This window comes from Otolemur garnettii, unplaced genomic scaffold (assembly GCF_000181295.1).
Source record: "Otolemur garnettii isolate 467f Iridium unplaced genomic scaffold, OtoGar3 scaffold00245, whole genome shotgun sequence".
Classification (NCBI taxonomy): Eukaryota; Metazoa; Chordata; class Mammalia; order Primates; family Galagidae; genus Otolemur; species Otolemur garnettii.
The window spans coordinates 1,583,821-1,605,410 of NW_003852640.1; the positions used below are offsets into that span (position 1 = coordinate 1,583,821).

The 21,590-nt window shown below is 52.7% G+C and overlaps 1 protein-coding gene across 2 annotated transcripts; it reads right to left on the reverse strand.

Annotated features, from left to right (window-relative positions):
* Window positions 1-3,285: 3,285 nt before the first annotated feature.
* Window positions 3,286-13,707, reverse strand: ZFP41 (ZFP41 zinc finger protein). Of its 2 annotated transcripts, XM_023508413.1 has the most exons (4): window positions 11,687-13,707; window positions 9,124-9,247; window positions 4,894-5,124; window positions 3,286-4,213 (listed from the first exon to the last, which is right to left on the reverse strand). In XM_023508413.1, the coding sequence occupies exon 1, from the start codon at window positions 13,096-13,098 to the stop codon at window positions 12,502-12,504; it is 597 nt and encodes a 198-aa protein (XP_023364181.1). In that variant the 5' UTR covers window positions 13,099-13,707; the 3' UTR covers window positions 3,286-4,213; window positions 4,894-5,124; window positions 9,124-9,247; window positions 11,687-12,501. The 2 variants fall into 2 exon arrangements, with proteins under 2 accessions (XP_023364181.1, XP_023364180.1); XM_023508412.1 differs by having other exon boundaries at window positions 3,286-5,124.
* Between the last annotated feature and the right edge of the window lie 7,883 nt (window positions 13,708-21,590).

Consider the following 21,590-nt stretch of genomic DNA (forward strand, 5'->3'; position numbering starts at 1 on the left):
CGCCCCGGCCTGCTGCGCGCACTTCCGGGACGCTCTGGGCGCCGGGAGGCCCGCGCCCCTTTGTGGCCGCGGGGTGTTGAACGCACCCTTTGCGTGTCTTCCACGTCTCCTCTGGCTAGGGAGGAGGAATGGGTGGCCGAGCTGACCGCCTGGGGTGGTATGCCGCTGCTCTGTTCCTGTGGCCGAAGCTACGGGGCCACAAGCCCATCACTAAGTGCGTGAGAAAGGTGCCCTGGAAACGGCATCCGGGCTGGGGGGGAGTCGTCTCCTCTCCGTCTCCCTCTTAAGGCCTGGGGGTTCTCGGTGCCAGGGCGGTGATCCGCGTCCGCAGGTTGCAGACCTGACAAGCCTGCCCCGCCATCCCTGCGGCCGTGGCTTCCCTGTGTGTGGCGTGCGAGTGTCTACACGCAGTCCAGTCCCCCTTTCACACACTCGAAGGGCCCCGCACACGCAGGACAGAGCAGGGGCTGGAGCTGCCACAGAGGTGGCCAGATGCTTTTGACCCTTTGGTTTCTCATCTGTAATCGGAGTAAGGTTCAGTTCGAAAGTTCCGCTATGTCGCACTCGTTATGACCTTTCTTTGGATGGTTTCCTGTACATGCCACCAGGTGCTAGGAGATTTATTAGAAAAGAGGGTCTAGTCCCGGGTGTCTCGGATGCCCCAAACTGCCCTGCCATCCACGTGTATTCTCTAGGGCCTCAGGAGTAGCTGTTACAAGTTTGCCCAAAATCTTTTCATGGAATTCTCTTTGTTCCTGAATTTCCTGATGTTCATCCAGTTTTTCAGCCCCTGTTTTTATAACCTGAAAAGAGCAAGTTGTGTCACTCCTTTTTGGGACAAAATAAAGGGCCAAGGGAGAGTTTTTGGAGCCTATGCAGCGGGAGTACTTGCCTCCTGGTGAGAAGATAGTCAGGAGCAGGAGCCAGGGTTCCCCCAAGCTGGAGGTGTGCTGAGGGAGGGCATCCTGCAGTCAGGACTTTATCAGTGGTGAGGAGATGGCTCATGTCAGTGTGGGGCGCTGAGGTGGGAGAGAAGCTGAGCTGTCTGGGCTTTGTGGCAAGGATGGGCCCCCAGGCCAAAGGAGTGCGAGGGAGGTGCTGTCCAGGGTGACACTGGCCCAAGGGGGCGACTAGGACAAGAGCTGCGGCAGAGGGTGAAGCAAATCTGGAGTGGGAGAAGGCACCTGGTGAGCAAGGGGAGGAGGGCCCCAGGCCTTGGGAGAGATCTGCCCCTGAAGTCCAGGCCACCCAGGGTCAGTCAGGTCCTGGGGAACAACACATCCTGGGTCGCCAGGAAGATGGCCAATGCAAAGCCTTCACATAGGGTTTCTGCAGATGCAAGAGAAGGGCTGTAGTCTGTGGCCTGGGACTGGGAGGCTTACCCTATGTGCCCCTTTACAGCCCTGATGAAATTACTAGGCATCCCAGGGTCTTGTTAGCTCTTCAGATGAGGTCTTGTCCCCAAGGACCCTCGTCTTCAGGAGGCCCACGCATGTGTCACAAAGCCTGTACTGGCTCCAGCTGGGCAGCGTGGGGATTTGGAGTTAGCAAATTCTGTTCACTTGGAGGAAGATGAGTTGGGGCGTTGTAGCTTTGGTGTGTAGCTGAGCTGTTGTAGCTCTGCTGATTGATGACACTGTACTCCAGGAGGGAGCCAGTTCCAGTCCCTGATTTCTTTTTTTTTTTTTTGAGACAGAGCCTCAAGCTGTCCCCCTGGGTAGAGTGCTGTGGCATTACAGCTCACAGCAACCTCCAACTCCTGGGCTCAAGCGAGTCTCTTGCCTCCGCCTCCCAAGTAGCTGGGACCACAGGCGCCCGCCACAACGCCCGGCTATTTTTTTTTTTGGTTGCAGCCATCATTGTTGTTTGGCAGGCCCGGGCTGGGGATTCGAACCTGCCACCTTAGTTGTACGTGGCTGGCGCCTTAGCCGGTTGAGCTATAGGTGCCGAGCCCAGTCCCTGATTTCTTAAGGCTGCATGGCCTATGTCCATTTCTTCAGGGTGGCCCTCTGGACTAAGTGTGGGGACCTCTGGGGCTGCCCTGAGCGGTGAATGAAATGGAGCTCAGACTTTCTTAGCAGAACAGGAGCTTTAGGCAGAACCTGGGGGCAGCCAAGGCCCTGAGGGCCAGGTAAGGGCTCCTGAACATACACCTCACCCTGGTCTCCCAGGAAAGAGATGGTACAACTGCCAAGCCAAGATGACACATTTGCCCTTCACCAGCTTCCCCTTTTAGCCCGGTCTTCACACAACTGCGCCGGGGACCAGGTGTCACTTTGCTGGTTTAGTCTCAGTGGAGGTAGGTATTTATCAGGACAGAGATTGCTGGCTGGGAGAGTCCTGATCACTCCTGCGGATGCTTGCCAGCCTCCTGCACCTCCTGCTCTTATAGGCCAGTGCCTGCCAGGCTCCTCCATGTTTTTCAGCTTCCCAAATCTTGGCCATCGCATGCACTGTGTCCTTCAAATCATCTTGTTAGTCCTTTATTTTGTTTTTATGGGTCTAAATTGGCATTTGGAGCTGGGCCATTCCTTCGTGGGGGCTGGCTTGCACATTGCAGGGTGTCGGCAGCATCCCTGCCTCCATCCACTGGATTCCAGCAGCACCCCCTCCCAGCTTTGACACCAAAATTGTGCTCAGGCATTGCCAAGTGCACTGGAGGGCAGACCCACACCCTGTTGAGAATGGTTGCCCTACATGAAACATGAGCCAGTTGGCAGACAGCACTGGAGGAAACTGAACACTCAGAAGTTAGAGGGCCAGTGAGGGTCAGGTTACAGGGTCTAAGGAGGCCTCTTGGCCCCTCACAGGCACTAAGCCTCCCAGTGAACCTATGTCCCAGATATCTGGGGCCAGAGAGGTGGTGAGGCCACTGAAAAGGGGCTACTTCCACTTAAGTTCTGATTTATGTGTCAGGTTCTTATGAGTTTGGTTCATGGGAATCAGTCTTGAAAAGGGTAATTGAAGGCAGCAGCAACCAGCCAGGTTGGACTCAGGAAATGGCACCAATGTCATGTCTTGGAAGGAAGCCAGTGGCCTCCTTGGGGGGGAATCTAGACTGTACCCCCAAACTGTGGAAAGACCAATGAACAGTAAGCAAGTCAGAAAAAGATGTTGTGACAAAGTATCAGCAAGCAGATGGAAGGGTTCTGCAGCAAACCTGGGGAGCCACAGCAGTCCATGCAGAATGAAAGTAAGCCATGGAAAAAGTAGTTGAAAACAGAATATTTATCCCAAATGTAGAGGACACTTATTGAGGACTAAAGATAGAATATAAAAGTAAAAGTGCAACAACTTTGGCTAGTAGGAAAGTTAAATTTTTGCACAATACAAAATATTTAACAGTAAGAACACTGATTAGGGACAATATCTGCCACCAACACAAGAGGCCATGACCACAGCTGTCACAGGAGCATTCACGTGAGCTACAGGATTTGACATGCATGCCGTGAGAGGACATAGGGAGTACTCGGACATGCCAGTGTTCAACTTAACCAGGAAACAGACACAGGGAAGACAAAGAAGTGTGAACAACACAGACCACCAGCTGAATTGCTGTGGCCAAGGCTGCAGGGACACACAGGCTGATGGGTCTGTGTGTAGTGCTTCCTAAACTACTGGGGCCTCAGGGCCAGGGGGAGGTGCAGACAGACAGGTGGGAGCTGAGGGGCCACAGGCTGAGAGGTTCTTCAATTCAGGATCCCTTGAAGGCCCCTGAAGCCATCTGCAAGGACAACTGCAGGGGCACAGCGTCCTCCCTGCTAGGCTGGGAAGTCACCACCATGGCCTGGCAGGGATCCCAGGGGGACTGTGGCAAGGACACTCTGCTTGCCCTTGGTGCACTGGATTTGAAGAGAAAGCAGATACCAAGCACTGGATGCACAAGGCTCCTGAAGTGCAGGCAGCCATGCCCAGAGCAGTCTCCCTGCCGGAGGGACAGCATGTTTGGAGCAGGACCCAGAGTCCACACCATCTTCTTCAGGGCTTGACTCCATTTCCCTGGGCCTCAGCTGTTCTCCAGTGACCTTGGAGATGCCTTTGTCCTGTCCTGGCTCCCCAAGAACCCTGCTTCAACACCAACTCTGTCTTGTTTCAGAGCAAATGTTGGACTCTCCCCAGAGGCTGTGGCCTTTCTCCCTGGTGTGAGGCCACGAGACTTTATGGCCAGTCCTGCTTCCTCTGCAGCATGTCTTGGTGTCTCAGCTCACTCACACTGAAAAGGAATAATCACTTCCTGATGCCCGAACTGGGGACTGATGTGAGAGGTTGCCAGGAATAAAGCCCAAATGCCCTCCCTCCCCAGCGTGGAAGAGAACAGGGAGGGCTGTGCCACCTAGAGCGGGGCGTGTCCCCAGACTTCTGGTGGTGGGACAGGCACCCCTCCCAACTTCTCCCACAGCCATGCCAAGGCCTGTGGGGACAGATGCTGGCACAGACACTCAACAGCAGGTCCCCAGGGCAGAGATGAAACAGTGGGAAGTTCTCTGTGCTCAAAGGCCCAGCTGGAGCCATCCTAGTCACTGCTTGTTCAGAGGAATGAGACTCAGTGGGCAAAGCCTGCTGGTCATGGCAGTCATGGAGGGCTGGCTTGGACATTGTGCCTCTGAGAAGCTTCTGGGTTTTTGCTTTAATTTTTCCCTGCAATGAGAACCCTGATGCTTGGCTAAAGGGTTCTCACATCTCCCCCAAACATTCCTCAGGAGGTTCTGAACATCCAGTTGGCTCCCAGAACTCCCCTCTAAGAGGCCACACTGAGGTCAGATGGAGCTGCCTCCATCCCTGCTAATGCAGCTCTGCAGTGGCCTGTTGACAGTGTGTGGGAACCAAGTGATGGAGCTCCCTGCAGGGGCTTCCAGCCATCAGGCCTCTCAGATAAAACTTCCCTGCACTTACCCTGCTTCACCCTCCCCAACCCCTCCCTGGGGCCACGGTGGCCCAGCCTTATACTGGGCTGGTCCTGGGTGGGAGCCTGCTCCGGACAAGGCCTCCTGTCTTCTCCCCAGAGTGGCTTCCTTCTGTCCATTCTTGGTCTCCACTCTGCCTCTGAACTCAGGAGCGAAGCTGGTCCCTCTGTGCACATCTCATCAGGAGCTGCTTGCTTCAGGGGTGATCTGCTCTAACAGCCTGGACAGGAGGAGAAAGACCTGGGTCAGTAAGGAAGTACAGTTACTACCTAGTTCCCTGTGGGTGAAAATCAGGCTGTGAAGGCAAGAAAATGGCTTTGGGCAGCTAGAAAACTGGCATGGTCAGCGGCACCTCAGGATGGGAGTGGAGTGGGTGCAAGCTCAGCACCCTGATGGTAACACATTCATGGGAAAGCACTTCCTATTTTTGTAAAAGAACCTAAGAAAGTCAGGAGAAAATTCAACACACACAAGGTAAGAGTGCATGTGGGGGCCCAAAGAGGTCAGCAGTCACATCCCCAGGCACCCTCCTCTGGCCCAACTACTCCAGAGGCTGAGGCAAGAGGATCACTTAAGCCCAAGATCGTTGGGCACGGTGGCTTATGCCTATTATCTTAGCACTCTGGGAGGCTGAGGCAGGTAGATTGCTTGAACTCAGGAGTTTGAGACCAGTCTGAGCAAGGTAGAGACCCCACCTCTAAAATAATACCTGCGCATTGTAGCAGGTGCCTGTAGTCCCAACTACTCCAGAGGCTGAGGCAAGAGGATCACTTAAGCCCAAGATCGTTGTGAGCTGTAAGGCCATAGCACTCTACCAAGGGTGACATAATGAGACTCTGTCTCAAAAAAAATCTAATATAATCTTTTCTTTTACAATTTGTACCTTTTAATATCTTGTTTAGGAATTCCTCTTCTACACTGAAACTGTATAGCTCTTTTCCTGTATTTATTTCTAAAAGTTTGAAAATCTCTTAATCTATCTGAGACTTTTCCTCAAACAGGCTGAGGTGCAGATCCCATCTACCTTCTTTTCTGTAAGGATGATCTTGGGTTTCACTGCCGGGTACAGGCCACCCACCCCCCGCCCTGAGGGCCAGTCACCAGCCTCAACTTCCTATTTTATAAAGGTCTGGTTTCTGGCAGGGCAGGTTCCCCACACCTTCATCTGACTTTCCTCAATGTCTCGGTAATTTAGGATCCACAATGAAAGTGGCTGGGATTTTGGTTACATTTATACTGATTCTAAGCTAATTTGGGGAAGAACCAATATCTTTTTTTTTTGAGACAGAGTCTCACTATGTTACCCTTGGTAGAGTGCCCTGAAATCACAGCTCTTGGTGACTGACTTCCAACTCTTGGTCTTAAGCAATCAATCCTCTTGCCTCAGCCTCCCAGTAGCTGGGACTACAGGCGCCAGCCACAACACCTGGCTGTTTTGTTGTTGTTGTTATTGTTGTCATTGTTGTTTAGCAGGCCCTGGCCCGGTTCGAACATACCTTCCAGCCATGGTGCATATGGCTGGTATGGGCACTGAGCCAAGAACATCTCGATAATTTTAGAACCTTCTATCAACTATCAATAAAATGGTACATCACCTTCGTTTCCTTACATATATAAAAAAATTTCCTACATAAAGGGCTTGCATATTTTAATTGCTATAATAATCTTTTAAAAATTGCATTTAAAGGGCGGTGCCTATGGTTCAGTGGGTAGGGCACCAGACTCATATACTGAGGGTGGCGAGTTCAAACCCAGCCTTGGGCAAACTGCAACAAAAAAATAACCAGGCATTGTGGTGGGCACCTGTAGTCTCAGCTATTCGGGAGGTTAAGGCAAGAGAATCACCTAAGCCCAGGAGTTGGAGGTTGCTGTGAGCCATGTGATGCCACGGCACTCTACCGAGGGTGAGGAAGTGAAACTGTGTCTCTACCAAAAAAAAAAAAAATTGCATTTAAAAATTGCATATCAAGGGCAGCACCTGCGGCTCAGTGAGTATGGTGCTGGCCCCATATACTGAGGATGGTGGGTTCGAACCCGGCCGGCCAAACTGCAACAAAAATTTAGCTGGGCGTTGTGGTAAGCGCCTGTAGTCCCAGCTTCTTGGGAAGCTGAGGCAAGAGAATCACCTAAGCCCAAGAGCTGGAGGTTGCTGTGAGCTATGATGCTACAGCACTCTACGGAGGGTAACAAAGACTCTATCTCTCTAAAAAAAAAGATGCATATCAAGTTTAATTTTTTCATTGTAGTAAATTATAATATTTATTATTTTAACTATTTGTCAAAGTATACAGTGGCATAAGACATGATTTCATGCACCCATCACCACTGTCTACACCCATAAGTGTAGACCAATGCCCAGTAGACTGGGTGACTTCTAAACAACAGAAATTTATTTCTCACGGTTCTGGCGGCTAGAAGTCTGAGAACAGGGTGCCAACAGGGTCTGGCTGCAGACGGCCATCTTCCTGTTGTGTCACATGGTAGAAGAAGGCCAAGGGAGCTCTCTGGCTTCCTCTAAGGGCCTGAATCCCACTCCTGAGGGCAATACCTGCATGACCTCTTTATCTCCCAAAGGCCCCTCCTAACACCATTACTTGTGTGTCAGGATTTCAACACAAGAATTTTGGGAGGAACAAACATTCATTTCCCCTGCATCCATCACCCCAGTATAAGTTCTGTTCCCAGTGAACAGTAACTCTAGCCCAGAGGTCTCAACCTGTGGGTCATGACCCCTTTAACAATAAAAATACAATGCAGCATTAGGAAGGTTGAGAAGTACTGCAGTCTAGCCCTCGTAACCACTATTCTACTTTCTGTATTTGCCACTCTAGGTACCTCTTCTGAGTGGAATCCTATCTGGTTTATTTCTCTAAGCATCAATTGTCAATCCTGTTTTCAAGGTTTATTGATGAATCAAAATTTCACTCTTTTTTTTTTTTTGAGACAGAGTCTCACTATGTTGCCCTCAGTAGAGTGTTATGGCATCACAGCTCATAGCAACCTCCAACTCTTGGGCTTAAGTGATTCTCTTGCCTCAGCCTCCCAAGTAGCTGGGACTACAGGCACCCAGCACAACACTCAGCTATTTTTTTACTGCAGTTGTCATTGTTGTTTAGCAGGTCTGGCTGGGTTCAAACCCACCAGCCTCAGTGTATGTGGCTGGCACCATAACCACTGTGCTACAGGTGCTGAGCATATATATATATACACACACACACATATATGTATGTATATATATGTATACATTATTTTTTTGAGACAGGGCCTCAGTTTGTTGCCCAAGCTAGAGTGCAGTGATTCATAGCTCATAACAGCCTCCAACTCCTGCCTCAGCCTCTTGGCTAGCTAGGACTACAGGTGCCCACCACCACACTTGATTGATTTTTTTTTATTTTTTGTAGAGATGGGGTCTTGTTATGTTGCTCAGGCTGGTCTTGAACTCCTGGCCTTGAGTGATCCTCCCACCTCAGATTCCCAAAGTACTGGGACTTATAGGCATGAGCCACCATGCCCGGCCTGAAAAATGTTATCTTTTGTTTTCCACACTGATTTTGTCAATGTAGGTCCTGTCTATTCTGGAAGAGGTATCTAGTGCTGACAGCTGTCATGGCCATTGCTCTGCACACAGGTACAGATACTTGGACTCATTAAGAACACTAACCCCTCGGCTCGGCGCCTGTGGCTCAAGTAGCTAAGGCACCAGCCACATATACCTAAGGTGGCAGGTTCAAATCCAGCCCGGGCCCACCAAACAACAATGACAGCTGCAACCAAAAAATAGCCAGGTGTTGTGGCGGGAGCCTGTGGTCCCAGCTACTTGGGAGCCTGAGGCAGGAGACTGACTTGAGCCCAGGAGTTGGAGGTTGCTGTGAGTTGTGATGCCACAGCACTCTACCCGGGGGATAGCTTGAGGCTCTGTCTCAAAAAAAACCAGAACACTAACCCCTGACTGGAGCTGACATCTGTTAAATAATCAGTAGGAACCACTCTGAGCTCAGGACTTCACATATTGTACCTCTAGACTCTTGGCACTCCTATGAGGCTAAGCAATGTCCATGTTCCCATTTCATATTTGAGGAAAATGAGGCAAAGGTCCCACAGCTCCAGAGTAAGCCCACAACTTGTGACTCCAGAGCTAGGCTCTGTACCACAAACCAAAGACATCAGTTAAAATACATTTTTATCTCTCCCAATGAAAAGGCAAGGATTAAGAACCCACCGAGACACCACTGGAGAGGCAGAAGTGGACCTGCATCTGTGCGTGCTGCAGGCATCTAAGTGGGCGCATCCGGGCAAGGTCTTTGGCAATGTGTCATTCTGCATCTGGGGGTCCATCCTACAGCCTTAAACGGAGAAAAGATCTTTATCACACCATTCTTTATAGTCACCTAACCCAGAAAGAGCCTATGTACCTGTATAAGGGAACAGTTACATCAATTCTGGCTGTTCTATTCCATGGATCTCCATGCAGTCATTAAAAGTAATGCTTCCCATTCTGGGGAAAATTATCATAACATTATAACAAGTAAAAATCAAACTAAATGCAGATGCTACCAAGGCATCTGAGTGTGTGTCCTGGGCTGTCCATAGCTGTCACCCTGCCAGGCACATGGAGACAGCAGGATGCTGCTATGAACAGTCCCCACCCAAGTTTCCTTCCACCTCCCAATCCAGGCTTCTTGACTCCCTAGGCCAGCTCCTATCTGCAGCATGTGACTCTGAATGTCTCTCAGATGCTCAGAAAGCTCACAAGGATAGGTAACAAACTCTCACACACCCTCCTCCTAGAGCAGAGATTTGCAAACAAGCCATATCTGGCCCATTGCCTATTTTTGTGAATAAAGTTTTATTGGCACACAGCCATGCCTGCTGCTCACATGCTATCTGCCACTGCTGCTGCCCTACACGGTGGTTGAGTTGTGGCATATACCAGTGGCTGCAAAGCCAAGAACAGTTACTATCTGGCCCTTTATATAAAAAGGCCAGCCAACTCTTGCCCTAGTTTCATGAATGACTGACATGTAGCCAATCTGCTTTGTCATTTTCTCAGTACCCATCTGCATACTTTCATTATTTTTTTGCTGAGCATTTCAGAGTAAGTTGCAGACATCATGATCCGTGCCAGGTAACCTTAGCATGCATCTCAGCAAGGCCTTCACCTAAGAGGGCCATTGTCCTTGAAGAGCTGATGCTGAGCTGCCACCCAGGCCACAGTCAGGTTCCAGGTCCAGCTGCCACCCAGGCCACAGTCCAGGTTCCAGGTCCCCCAAAGCCTTTTCAGCAGCTCTTCCATTCCAGGATCTCATGTGACCTGTCTCCCAGGCAGCTGACCCCTGCTTTTGCATAATTTTACCTTATCAGTTCTCTCTTTCTGGGATCACAAGGCTTCCTCTCCTGAAGACAGCTATCTAAGGAGTCCAGCCCAGGCAGGGTAGCTCCAGGGAACAATGGCACAAGAAGATCCCAGAGAGAGGGCCCCCCCGCCGAACATTCTGGCCTAAGGAAGAATGGTGCTGCCCAGGTCCACCTGCAGTATCCAGGAACAGTCCAGGTGAACTAGGGCTGCCCTCCACCTCGTTTTCCTCACCCTCATGCATCAAGCAGTGAGCTGACCAAGCTCCAGGGAGCCAGACTGGGGAGACAGGTCTGTGCCCTGGCAGTGTGGTACCCAGTCATGGCACAGGCAGGCACACAATAGTACGGGACATGCCCCCTACCCCGACTACCGGGAAGGAGGATGTGAAGGCCAACACATCCTCAGTCCCAACATGGCAGGGCCAGCAGGTGACCACAACTACATAAACAAAGCATGTATTCTGAGGTCCTTCCTTCTGGACCAGCCTGCTGAGGTTCACAGCCAGCCCAGGGCAGGAGTGCTGCTCCTGACCCTGAAGATTCCTCTGTTATGATGGCCTAGGACAGGACCTGACTGGGGATGTGTGGCTGGGCTCTGAGACCTGTGGTGTAGGAAGCTGACTGGGCCAGAGACTAAACCATGGCAGGCTTTCACTTAGTTTGTACTAGTTCTAGCTGTGATTTCTTTTGGTGGTGGTGTGAGAACTGGTGCTCACCCCCTTGGGAAATGGGAGAGAGAAGCCGGGGCTAAGGAGCCCCACACAGTGCCCAGGTTCTATGAGCCACAAGGTGGATTCCTTGGGCCACGCTGGCCAGTGTGAGCAGTCAGGAGAAGACAGATGCTTGGTGTGTATTTAGGAAAGTTCTTAAAATAAATCTGTGAGAACAGGGATTGAAAGCACTCTTGAAGGTGGAAGGGGAGGCTTGCCCCAGGCCATCTCTCAGGGTGGCAATTTCATACGCTGTCAGAGGCCAGCTGGGCCCACACACAGGCATTAGTGTGTTTCAGCTTTTAGACTGAACCTGATAGTTTCAGGTAGAAACTATCTATCCTAGAAGTAGATAGAAAACCCTCATAGTTTCCACCAGGCCACAAGTATTCTCTATCATTTGGGGTGGCTCTCTCCCTTGACTGTTTTCTGTGACTGCTTGAGGAACATTTGTGGCTCTAACTTGGGACCCTTCTCTAAGAATCCTCAAAGACTAAAGCCATTACTAGTTTTCTGTGTCCACCTGAAAACATAGGTGCCAACTTTTCCCAGTAAAAAACCATTATTTACTTCCTGACTGAGAAAGTCATGTAACATTGCTGCCCTCTTATAAACCACAGGTCCACCGGACAGCAGGTGCCCCACACAGACCACTCTTGGCTGGACACCAAGGGAGGAGCCTTGTAGAAGAGGGAGCTACATGGAAAGCCAACTTACCTGAATGCAGGGCTGTCATGGGGCTGGGGTCACCACTCACATCTGAAAGTGTGACAACAGACTGGATGGAGGCTGCTGTCAGCAGCTGGGGGCTCCACCCCTCGGTTGTGAGGAAGTTACCCATAGTGGCGGGTTTAAGGCCTGAGGAGCCCAGGTCCCCGGGTGTTCTCTCCATGTGAGTCAGGCCATCCGTCTGGCATGACTGCTGGGCCAGGACACATGGTATGGCCCAGTTCTGGCGGCTGGCACTCCAGTCAGAAGACAAACCACAGGATGGTCACTGAAACCAGGTGAGCAGAGATCAGTGGGGTCTGGCACAGCCCAGTGGGCACCTGGGTCACCAGAGCTCACTGCAGTGCATTCTTGTCTACTGTGGGGACCCAGAGGGCAGAGTCCACAGGCTGGAGCCTTGAAAGGGCCCAAGCAGAGTGGTGGCAGGAGAAGCTGGTCCATGGCATGGGGGCCTCTCCCGCTGGGTGTACTTGTGCAGCATGATGGCAGCTGTTATGCTCGCCTGTCTCTGTTGCTGGTCCCAAGGGCATCATGAAGCCTGGCAAAGTGGCCTGTAGCTGCACAGGGTCTTGAAGAGCTTCCACAGGATCTTGCTGTCTTGACCTAAAGGGGTCATCTGGAGTGAGAAAGGCCTCTGGCCTGCCTGCGTGTGCCCACATCCCATGGGGTTGATTTTCCTGGGCACAACAGGGACCAGCAGCCTGAGGCACATGACTCCAGGCCTGGACTGGACATGGAATGAAAGAGGAGGAGGGAGTCCCCCCAGGCCTGCCAGGGAGAAGTGAGCAGCAGCTTCCCTGTGCTCAGGGCTTCTTCCGCGGGTGGCGCTTCCGATGGCGAATGAGACAGGAACTGTAGGCAAAGGCTTTCCCGCACTCCTTACATTCATAAGGCTTCTCCCCAGTGTGCGTCTTCTGGTGCTTCAGGAGATTGGAGCCGCAGTTGAAGGCCTTCCCACACTCCCCACACTTGAAGGGCTTCTCTCCAGTGTGAATCCTCTGATGTTTGGTGACGTCCGAACTGTGCCGGAAGGTCTTCCCACACTGATCACACTTAAAGGGCTTTTCTCCAGTGTGTACTCTCTGATGGCGGATATGATCTGTCTTGTGCTTAAAGATTCGCCCACATTCACAACATTCATAAGGTTTCTTCCTCTGAAAAGGAATGAACACAGGAACTCCCTCAAAGTCATCTTTAAAGGAAGCATCGAAGGCGTCAAAGATGTGCTCTTCGTCCTCAGGACTCAAGCCTGGCTCCTTACTGTGCTTTCTGGCCAGGGTGGATCTCTTGTTTGACTTTTTCCCCCCAACTGCTTTTTCTTCTTTGGGAACATCCTTCTGCACGTCTGCTTCCTCCACTAGGAGCTGTGTTTTCTTTTTTCTGCCTGCAGGCTTTTCCATCTTTCTCTCTGCTCCTTGGAAGCTGTGTGACTAAGGGTCTGCAGCCTGAGCTGCTAGAACTTTGGGGAGGCACCCCCCCTCTCTGGCTCCACCTCCTTGGGAATGTTCCATGTTCCCAGTGTGTGACTGACACTATACACCAGGAGGGAAAGAGCTGCCTGTCCTCTTGCTGCTGCAGAGAAGACCACAAATATGAGATCTCACACATGTTTAAGGGAACAGGATGGCAAGTGTTGAAAAGGGGACATGGGGGGCAGCCCCTCCCTCCCCACATGCTCCTCAGTGAGCACCCCAAACTGAACTCTTGACCTCCCAGAGCCCCACCTAACTCACTCTCCCATTGCCCAAGGAATCCTTACTACTCTGCCAGGGGACAGTTCTGACCACCCTGTGGCCACATCAAGACGACAGGCACATGTACGAATGTCTGCTCCATGGCTGTTCCTGCTCCACATCCCCAAATCTGCCTGTTCTTGTCTCACTCCTCTACCATCCTGTGCTTGGGGACAGTCATGTGCTTTGGAGCTACAGACTGCAGAAGCCCCATGCCTGTAGCGGGGGACCTCATCTTCTGGAGGCTAGACTCCTAGCTGGCCCACAGCTGCTATCTCAGACCCGTGATGGCCTTGCTGGGATGCACAGGCACTGTGTGCCTCTCTCTTATCAATCCCCTTGCCATCCCTGCCTTCTCTGGGTTTCTTAAACATACCTAATCTTCTCTGCCTCTGTGCTGGGCTCACCCCAACTCCTCACCCCCCAGAGCTCTGCTCCGATGGCCCCTTCTCGGAGGTGCCTCTGACTGGTGACATGCCTCCCATGCTGCCCCCTTTTCCTGGCACTTCACAGGGCTTCAGCCCTCCTCATTATGTTTTAACTAGTGTGGGTAGTTCCTCTTCACTGTGCTCCACAGCAGCTCTTGGTACACAGAAGTGCCTCACTAAACATCTGCTAAATGACTGAAAATTGAAATGCTGTCACTCAGAGCACACAGCCAAGTTAGAGCACTTATGTGGAATCAGTGTGTTCAGTCCTTGTCCTCCCCATCTACCCAGGTCCCATGGGAGTGAGCGGCAGCACCCCCCTTCTCTGCAGCCCAGGGCTGTTCCCACCTGGACTTAGGATCAAAGCCCCTGGTGGCCATGAGCCAGGACCTGCTTATACTACCTGGACATTATTCCACATAAATGTCTTTCATAAGTTCTGAGGGGAGGGGAAGATCTCATATTTCCCGCCCATCATCTCATGTAATAGCATCTCCATCTCACCACAAATTCAGGTTAAGAATCAGCCATCCCAGTGACTGGGCAGGCCCTGGTGTCTATAGATGTATCTCCCGGCATGGCAGTTTCTTTTCCATATCTTTTTTGAGTTTCCTGGCCTGCCTCTTTCCCTTGGTGCTAACTAATTAAACTCCAGTGTAAAGCATTGAAAAACATCAGGCTCTTTTACCTGACAGTGAAAGAAATCTCTACAAGATTAGGAGTTCCCTTGCAACTCCAGGGAAAGCAGGTCATGGCGTGACCCCCCACACCACCTTCAAGAAGGTGTTCTCAGCAGAGAATCCCCATGTCCTGGGATGGCTACCCCACTAGGGGTCCACAATCCTAATAGCCGTCTTACCCAAAAAAGTAGTGTTCTCAGTCATAACATTCCAAATTCTTTGTATTAGTTCTTGGTCAACCAGGCAGCACTGCAAGCTGAGGTTGAGCTTTAGTAGGAAATAGAGCTGACACACAAGTCACATACTCGCAGGCTTCACTGCGTCAGTACTTCCAATCCTCCATAATCGAGGAGGATGCCTGGCCTTCCTCATCTTCTTTCCCCATACATGCAGGTAATGCATAAAATGCCCTTATACCAGCTAGTTGGGAGGCTGAGGCAAGAGAATCGCGTAAGCCCAAGAGTTTGAGGTAGTGGTGAGCTGTGATGCCACAGCACTCTACCAAGGGTGACATACTGAGACTCTCCCTCAAAAAAAAAAAAGCCCATATAAATTTCATATCTCAACAAGGAGTTTGAGAGTCTAGTCTTTTTCGAATAAATGTGTTTAGATAAATTGGGTTCAGTATCAGGCCAACATCACTTTCTGAGGGGTTCTACGTGGAGGTAACTTCTGGTAGAAGGTAGTTCTCAGGTTCCGGTTGGAGCCAGAACTGAAGATAATGGAAAGGCTGAAGGGAAGATGTTGGAATCAGGTGGCAGCTCGACTGGGAAGGGCAGGGGCTACCCTGATGACTGGGGGCAAAGAATCACAACCCCAGTCAACCAGGCTGCAGACTGAGGCATGGGATCTAGCTTTAGAGGGAAAGAGAGGTAAAAACCAAGAACCAGTACAAAAGGGCAAACAGCCCTCATGCTTCCGGCAGTGGGGGCTGAACTATAGGAGCCACTGGGCTCTAGATGGAGTCCACTTGATGGAAGGGAGTGGCCTGGGAACTCAGGGAACCAGACACTGCTGGCCCCAGGCCTGTGGGGGTCCTCTGTGTGCCACAGCACTTTTTCCTCCATCAGGACACCTGTCACTCCACCTGTGAAGTGGCACTCACGTGCCAGTTTCCTCAGGCAGGGATTCCTGAGGGCAAAGAGCTTGTCTTTCTCTTCCCCAAATCCCTGTCAAAGACTGTGCTCAGAAACCATTCTTTTCTTGTTTGTTTTTAGCAGGCCTGGGCTGGATTCGAACCCATCAGCCCCAGTGCGTGTGGCCAGCACCCTAACCACTGAGCTACAGGCACCCAGCCTCAGAAACCAATCTTGATAACAGTCTTGTCTGCTCAAATCAAACTGGCAGGTGCTTAAAGGCGGAGACTGGAATTCTCACTTCTCTGCTCACTGTGCACGCTGAGAAGTAAAATACATGTTAAAAACAGTGGACCACCAAGAGCATCTCCTTGGCCTCTTCATTTCATAGGCCCACAGTCCTGAGTATTACAGCTACACAGCCAACTCAACCCGCGCCTACACGGGCAGATGACAGCCCTGACGCAAAGGCTCTGGGCCTGCTGTACAACCCTATAGGAGCTCCTCTACCTCTTCGGGTCTCCATCAGCTGGGGGCTACCCAGGAAACCTCATCTACCCTATAGCCTCCCGCCTCCAGGAACCCAGGTGTCAGGGGCAGACTGAGTTATTAGTGGGCTTGCGATTCAAGGCCAAACAGCCTTTTGGGTCCACAGCCCACCAGGTAGTTGCGATGCAAGCCTTTCAAACCCGGCGGGGAGGAGGAGCCCCGAGGGCCTCCGCCCTTCTGGAAGAGCGGCGCGTCCCCTCCCGCCTGGAGCGCGGCGGGCAGCGGGTGAGGGGACGCGGCCACCCATCAGCCGGGCGGGTTCTGACGCCGCGCGCCCCAGACCCGACGCGGCGGCAGGAGCCCCGAGTACCTGGCTGGAGACGTGGCCGGAGACGGCCGGAGGGTGGGGCGGGGCAGGTGCGCCCTAGCCGGGGACCGCAGCTGGAGACCGCGCCGCCTCCCCGGAGCCCCGGCCACTCCAGTCCTACCGGCGCCGGCCCCGGCCGGGTCAGCCCAGCCGGCTCAAACGGCTCTCGGAAGCCGCAGGAAGCGCCCGCCCACAGACCCGCCCCTTCCGGTGTCACTCTAGGAGCCGAGGCTCGGTCTCGGTGGTGGTGTGCGGCTCAGAGCCCCCAGCCCGGCACCGTCCGTCCCCGACCCGACCCACCTCGCCTCCGCCTCGACCCTGCCCCGTTCAACCCAGACCCCTGCCTCCTCCTTCGGCCTGCGCCTCAGCCCCCCTGGCTGGCCCACTGCCCGGGCCTCCTCATCCTTCCACCCCTGGCCCAGGTCCCGCCCTCGTCCGCGCCCTCGTCTCAGCCTCAGCTCCTGAACGCTGCCCGCCCCCCGCCCCGCCCCGCCCACAGCCCCGCCCACTCCCGTCCCGGCCCCTGTCCCCAGCCCCGCCTCAGCTTCGGATCCCTGCCGCGGCCGGGCCCCGCCTCCCCGCCCCGCTTAAATCTTGCCCTGCACAGCCGGGCCTGCGTCCCTTCGCTCACCGCAGCCTTTGCTTCCTGTCCCTCTTCGCGTCCATTACCCGCTGAATCCCTCCCCGGGCCCCCCCCCCAGTCTCTCGGCCCCGCTCATACCCTGCACAGCCCGGGCTGCGGCCCTGTGCCCACCGCAGCCCCCGCTTCTCGTCCCTCTCCAAGTCCCTTCCCCGCTGCGTTCTTCCCTGGCCCCGCTCCCGCCCCTCTCGGCCTCGCTCATCGCCGGCTGGTCCCGGCCTTCGGCCCAGGCCGGTTCCTGCCTCTAGTCCCGGGCCGGGCTCCGCCCTCCGCCCCATTTCAGTCCCCTCCACCGCCCTCTGGGCGAACCCGGCGGCTTGGTGATCTCTAGCAGGTGGCGGCCACGGAGGGAGGCGACTTGCCCCTGTGGACGTTACCTGCCGTGCGTTCCCGTCTGCGCGGCCTGCCTTCAGAGATCCCCCACATCCCGAGTCCGCCTGACCACCTGTGTGCATTGGTTTCCTGGTTTCCACACATTCAGTGGCTTAAAACGACACCCATCTGTGTTCCTGAGGGCCAGAAGGCCGGACTTAGCTGGGGGCCCTGCTCCGTGGACGAGGCTGCTCGCAAGGTGCCAGCGGAGCTGCGTCCTCATGGGGGGAGAGGGGGCAGGCGTGGTTGGTGGCTGCTGGGCCAGCCAGGCTGGAGCTACTGCGAGCACCCAGAGGCTGCCTCTGCAGGGCGGCGAGAGAGTCTCCCTGGCCCAGCTCAGAGGGAGACTTAGGTAACATCCCTTAATCACAGGGGTGACAGCCCATCCCCTGTGCTTTGTTCTGCTCAGAATCCTGTCACGACTGCCACCTGCACCCAGGGGAGGACTGCCACCTGCACCCAGGGGAGGGCGGGCACAGCACCAACTGTGTGCCCTCCTTAGGGAAGTGCGGCTGCACGGTCATCCACAGCTTATGCCTCAGCCCCAGAGGCGCTCCTTTTTTTTTTTTTTTTGAGACAGAGTCTCACTTTATCGCCCTCAGTAGAGTGCTGTGGCGTCACAGCTCACAGCAACCTCCAACTCTTGGGTTTAAGTGATTCCTTGCCTCAGCCGCCGTAGTAGCTGGGAGTACAGGCGCCTGCCGCAATACCCAGCTATTTTTTGTTGCAGTTGTCAATATTGTTCTAGCTGGCCCCGGGGTGGGTTCGAACCCATCGGCCTCAGTATATGTGGCTGGCGCCATAACCACTGTGCTATGCCCTCCTTTTTTCATAGTAATTTCTATTTTCTGTATAATTTCCTTATTCCTATACTTATTATTTATTATACAGGGTGTCCCCAAAGTCTCCATACATAGGGAAAATGGGAAATTGTAGCTAAATGTGTTTATTTACAAAATATTAATTAATTTTTTTTACAAGACATTTACAAAATATTCTCTAAGGGTTGGCCACTTCTTGGTAAGAGTTTTTAATTTTTAGTCAGCTCTGTGAGAGTGGTCACCTGTGCATACTCTGCTCGCTGCCAGCCCTTCCTGTTGCCTGGTGTGTGGCCGGTGCTCATACCTTCTAGAATGAGCACCAGATGACCTTCAGCACTGCTAATGCTGAGGGCCCCAGGAACTGCCTGCCCCATGCACCTGCCTGTCCCCAGCCCTCTCCCTGTAGGCCCTCTGCTCTCTCCATCTCAGCCAGTCCAATTCAGTTGGGTTCTGTTCCCTTTCTGTCGCTGTGTCTCTCCAGTTCTGTTACTTTTACTTCCTGGTATTTTACCCTCTGTTCCCTCTTGTGTAGCCTCTTGGTATGTCACAGCTGGCACCTGTCTCCTGCCTTTACTGATCCCCTCGCCCCCTGTGAACCCCCATACAGCAGGTGGAGGAAGTGACCTAAGAGCAAATAACCTGGCTCAGCGCCTGTGGCTCAAGTGGCTAAGGCGCCAGCCATATACACCTAAGGTGGCGGGTTCGAATCTAGCCCGGGCCCGCCAAACAACAATAATGGCTGCAACCAAAAAATAGCCAGGCGTTGTGGCAGGTGCCTGTGGTCCCAGCTACTTGGGAGGCTGAGGCAAGAAGACTCGCTTGAGCCCAGGAGTTGGAGGTTGCTCTGAGCAGTGAAGCCATAGCACTCTACCCAGGGGGACAGCTTGAGGCTCTAGCTCAAAAAAAAAAAAAAAAAGCAAATAACCATGCCCCCAGCATCACGCCTGCGGCTGGGTCCCTCAACATAGAGGGTGAGGCCTGAGCCCCCCACCCCCACAGCATGGCCCCCAGCCCCACACCACTTTCCCCTTCCATAAGACGCTGGCCACATGTGTGTGTTCCCACAAGAGCTGTTGGCTCTATGCTCCTCTCTCTGTCCTTATCCTCCCTTGACCCCCTCACCCAAGTGGCCCTCATCCATCCTCTGGGACAGGCTCAGCTCAGATGCCCTGGGAACATTCTGCTGTGGAAGTGGGTGCTCTGTGTCTTACATGCAGTCCAGCGCCTAAGTCAGGGCGGCTTATTCATCTCTGCAGTACCTGGACCCAGCACAAAGCTGCCCAATCAATATTTATTGAGCAGCTGATAGCTGATGGGCTGGGACAGAGAGAATGAGACAAAATACTGGAGAGAGAAAGATGTCTTTCCTGTGTCTGACCAGAGATAAGTCTTTGCCTTCTGAGTGGACCTAGTGGGTTTTTCCTGCCCTGCTGGTGTTGTGGTGGCTGGGCTGAGCTGGGCCATGGATGCCAGCAGCATAGAGGCACCATCTGGTCAGAGGCCCTTCTGACTTGGAAGCTTCCATTGCCATCCAGACCTGCCCCCTCCAGCCACCCTGAATGTGTGAAGAAGCACTAGGGAGGGGACCCTTTTCCTGAAGTGCTTGCCCTGGGGAAGCCTCTCAGAGGAGGACAGGGAATCCCTAGGCTCTGCTACCCCTCAGCCTATCCTTTTCCTCAGACAGTCCTGTTTTGTGCCCCTGCCTAGTGTACCTGGAGTGCTGGACGTGCCCAGATTGTCGACTTCCTTTGTGTGCAGTGTGCTGCCTCCCTGCAGCTGCCTGGCCACTTCCTGTGTTCCAGTGTGGGGGTCCTGTTGGTCTTGGGTGGGGGCTCCAATCTCTTCTGAAGGGGACAGCCATCAGGGAGGAGGATTCTAGGATGGAGAGGAGTGCTTTCCTCTCTTAGAGGGAGAGGGAAGAGATGCCTGGCTTGTCAGGTCGAAGGTCTTCTTTCACTTTGCTCCGTTGCCTGGAAATCAATCCATGAGCTTTTTCTTTCTTCTCTCCCTTTTCCTTCTCAGGTTTCCTTTTGAAGTTACATTGCTTACATTTTGTCGTAACACACATGCAGAGCATCGTCTCATCCTCACTCTCTTTTCAGGATAGGTCTATAGTTCAGTGCATCACCCAGTCAGCTGCTTCGGTCCTTTGGGTGAAGTTCCTTTGTCCACTGTGGTTAGATGCAGCTCATCTAGGTGATTCCTCAGGATGGGCTCATAGGTGCAGGATCCCTGAGCTCTGGTAAGTTTAAAACTGTTCTCCTGCAGCCGTGATTACTTGAAGGAAAGCATGAATGGATATACAATTCTCTATTTTTTTTTTTTTTTGAGACAGAGTCTCACTCTGTTGCCCTTGGTAGAGTGCTATAGCATCACAGTTCACAGCAACCGCAAACTCCTGGGCTCAAGAGATTCTCTTGCTTCAGCCTCCCAAGTAGCTGGGACTATAGGTGCCTGCCACAGTGCCCGGCTATTTTTTTTTATTGTTACAGTTGCCATTGTTGTTTAGCTGGCCCAGGCTGGGTTTGAACCCACCAACTTCGGTGTATGTGGCTGGCGCTGTAACCACTGTGCTATGAGCACCGAGCTGGATGCACAATTCTTGGTTCTCATATTTTTTTTTCCTTGAGATTTTTGAAATGCTGCTCCATGGTTGCCTTGCTTATCAGTGTTGATTTTTGAGAAGTTTGATGCCAATTTAATTCTCAGGCTCCTGAAAATTATTTGATCTTTCTGCCTGGAAGCCCTGAATTTCTATTCATCTTTAAAGTCTCATAACATTACTAGGTTATGTCTAAGAGTGGATCATTGTGAGTTATGTTTTCTTGCACCTGGCAATCCTTTTCAAGATTTAGGTCTTCTTGGGTGGCGCCTATGCTCAGTGGGCAGGGCACCGGCCCCATATACTGAGGGTGGCAGGTTCAAACCTGGCCGGGGCCAAACTGCAACAAAAAAATAGACGGGTGTTGTGGTAGGTGCCTGTGGTCCCAGCCACTTGGGAAGCTGAGGCAAGGGAATCGCCTGGGCCCAGGAGTTGGAGGTTGCTGTGAGCTGTGTGACGCCAAGGCATACTACCGTGGGCGATAGAGTGGAATTCTGTTTCTTACAAAAAAAAGATTTAGTCTTCTTAATTATAAGAGGGATGTTATCTTTTATAAATGCAAGCAGTGTAACCTGGTTCTTGTACCCTCAATGAATGAATTCCCAACAATTAAAAAAGGGGGGGGCAGTGCCTGTGGCTCAAAGGAGTAGGGCGCCAGCTCCATATGCTATCGGAAGTGGCAGG

Bases quoted from the DNA above. Each gene is read 5' to 3' on its own strand.
- ZFP41 (XM_023508413.1), bottom strand. From the start codon at position 13,098: ATGGAAAAGCCTGCAGGCAGAAAAAAGAAAACACAGCTCCTAGTGGAG.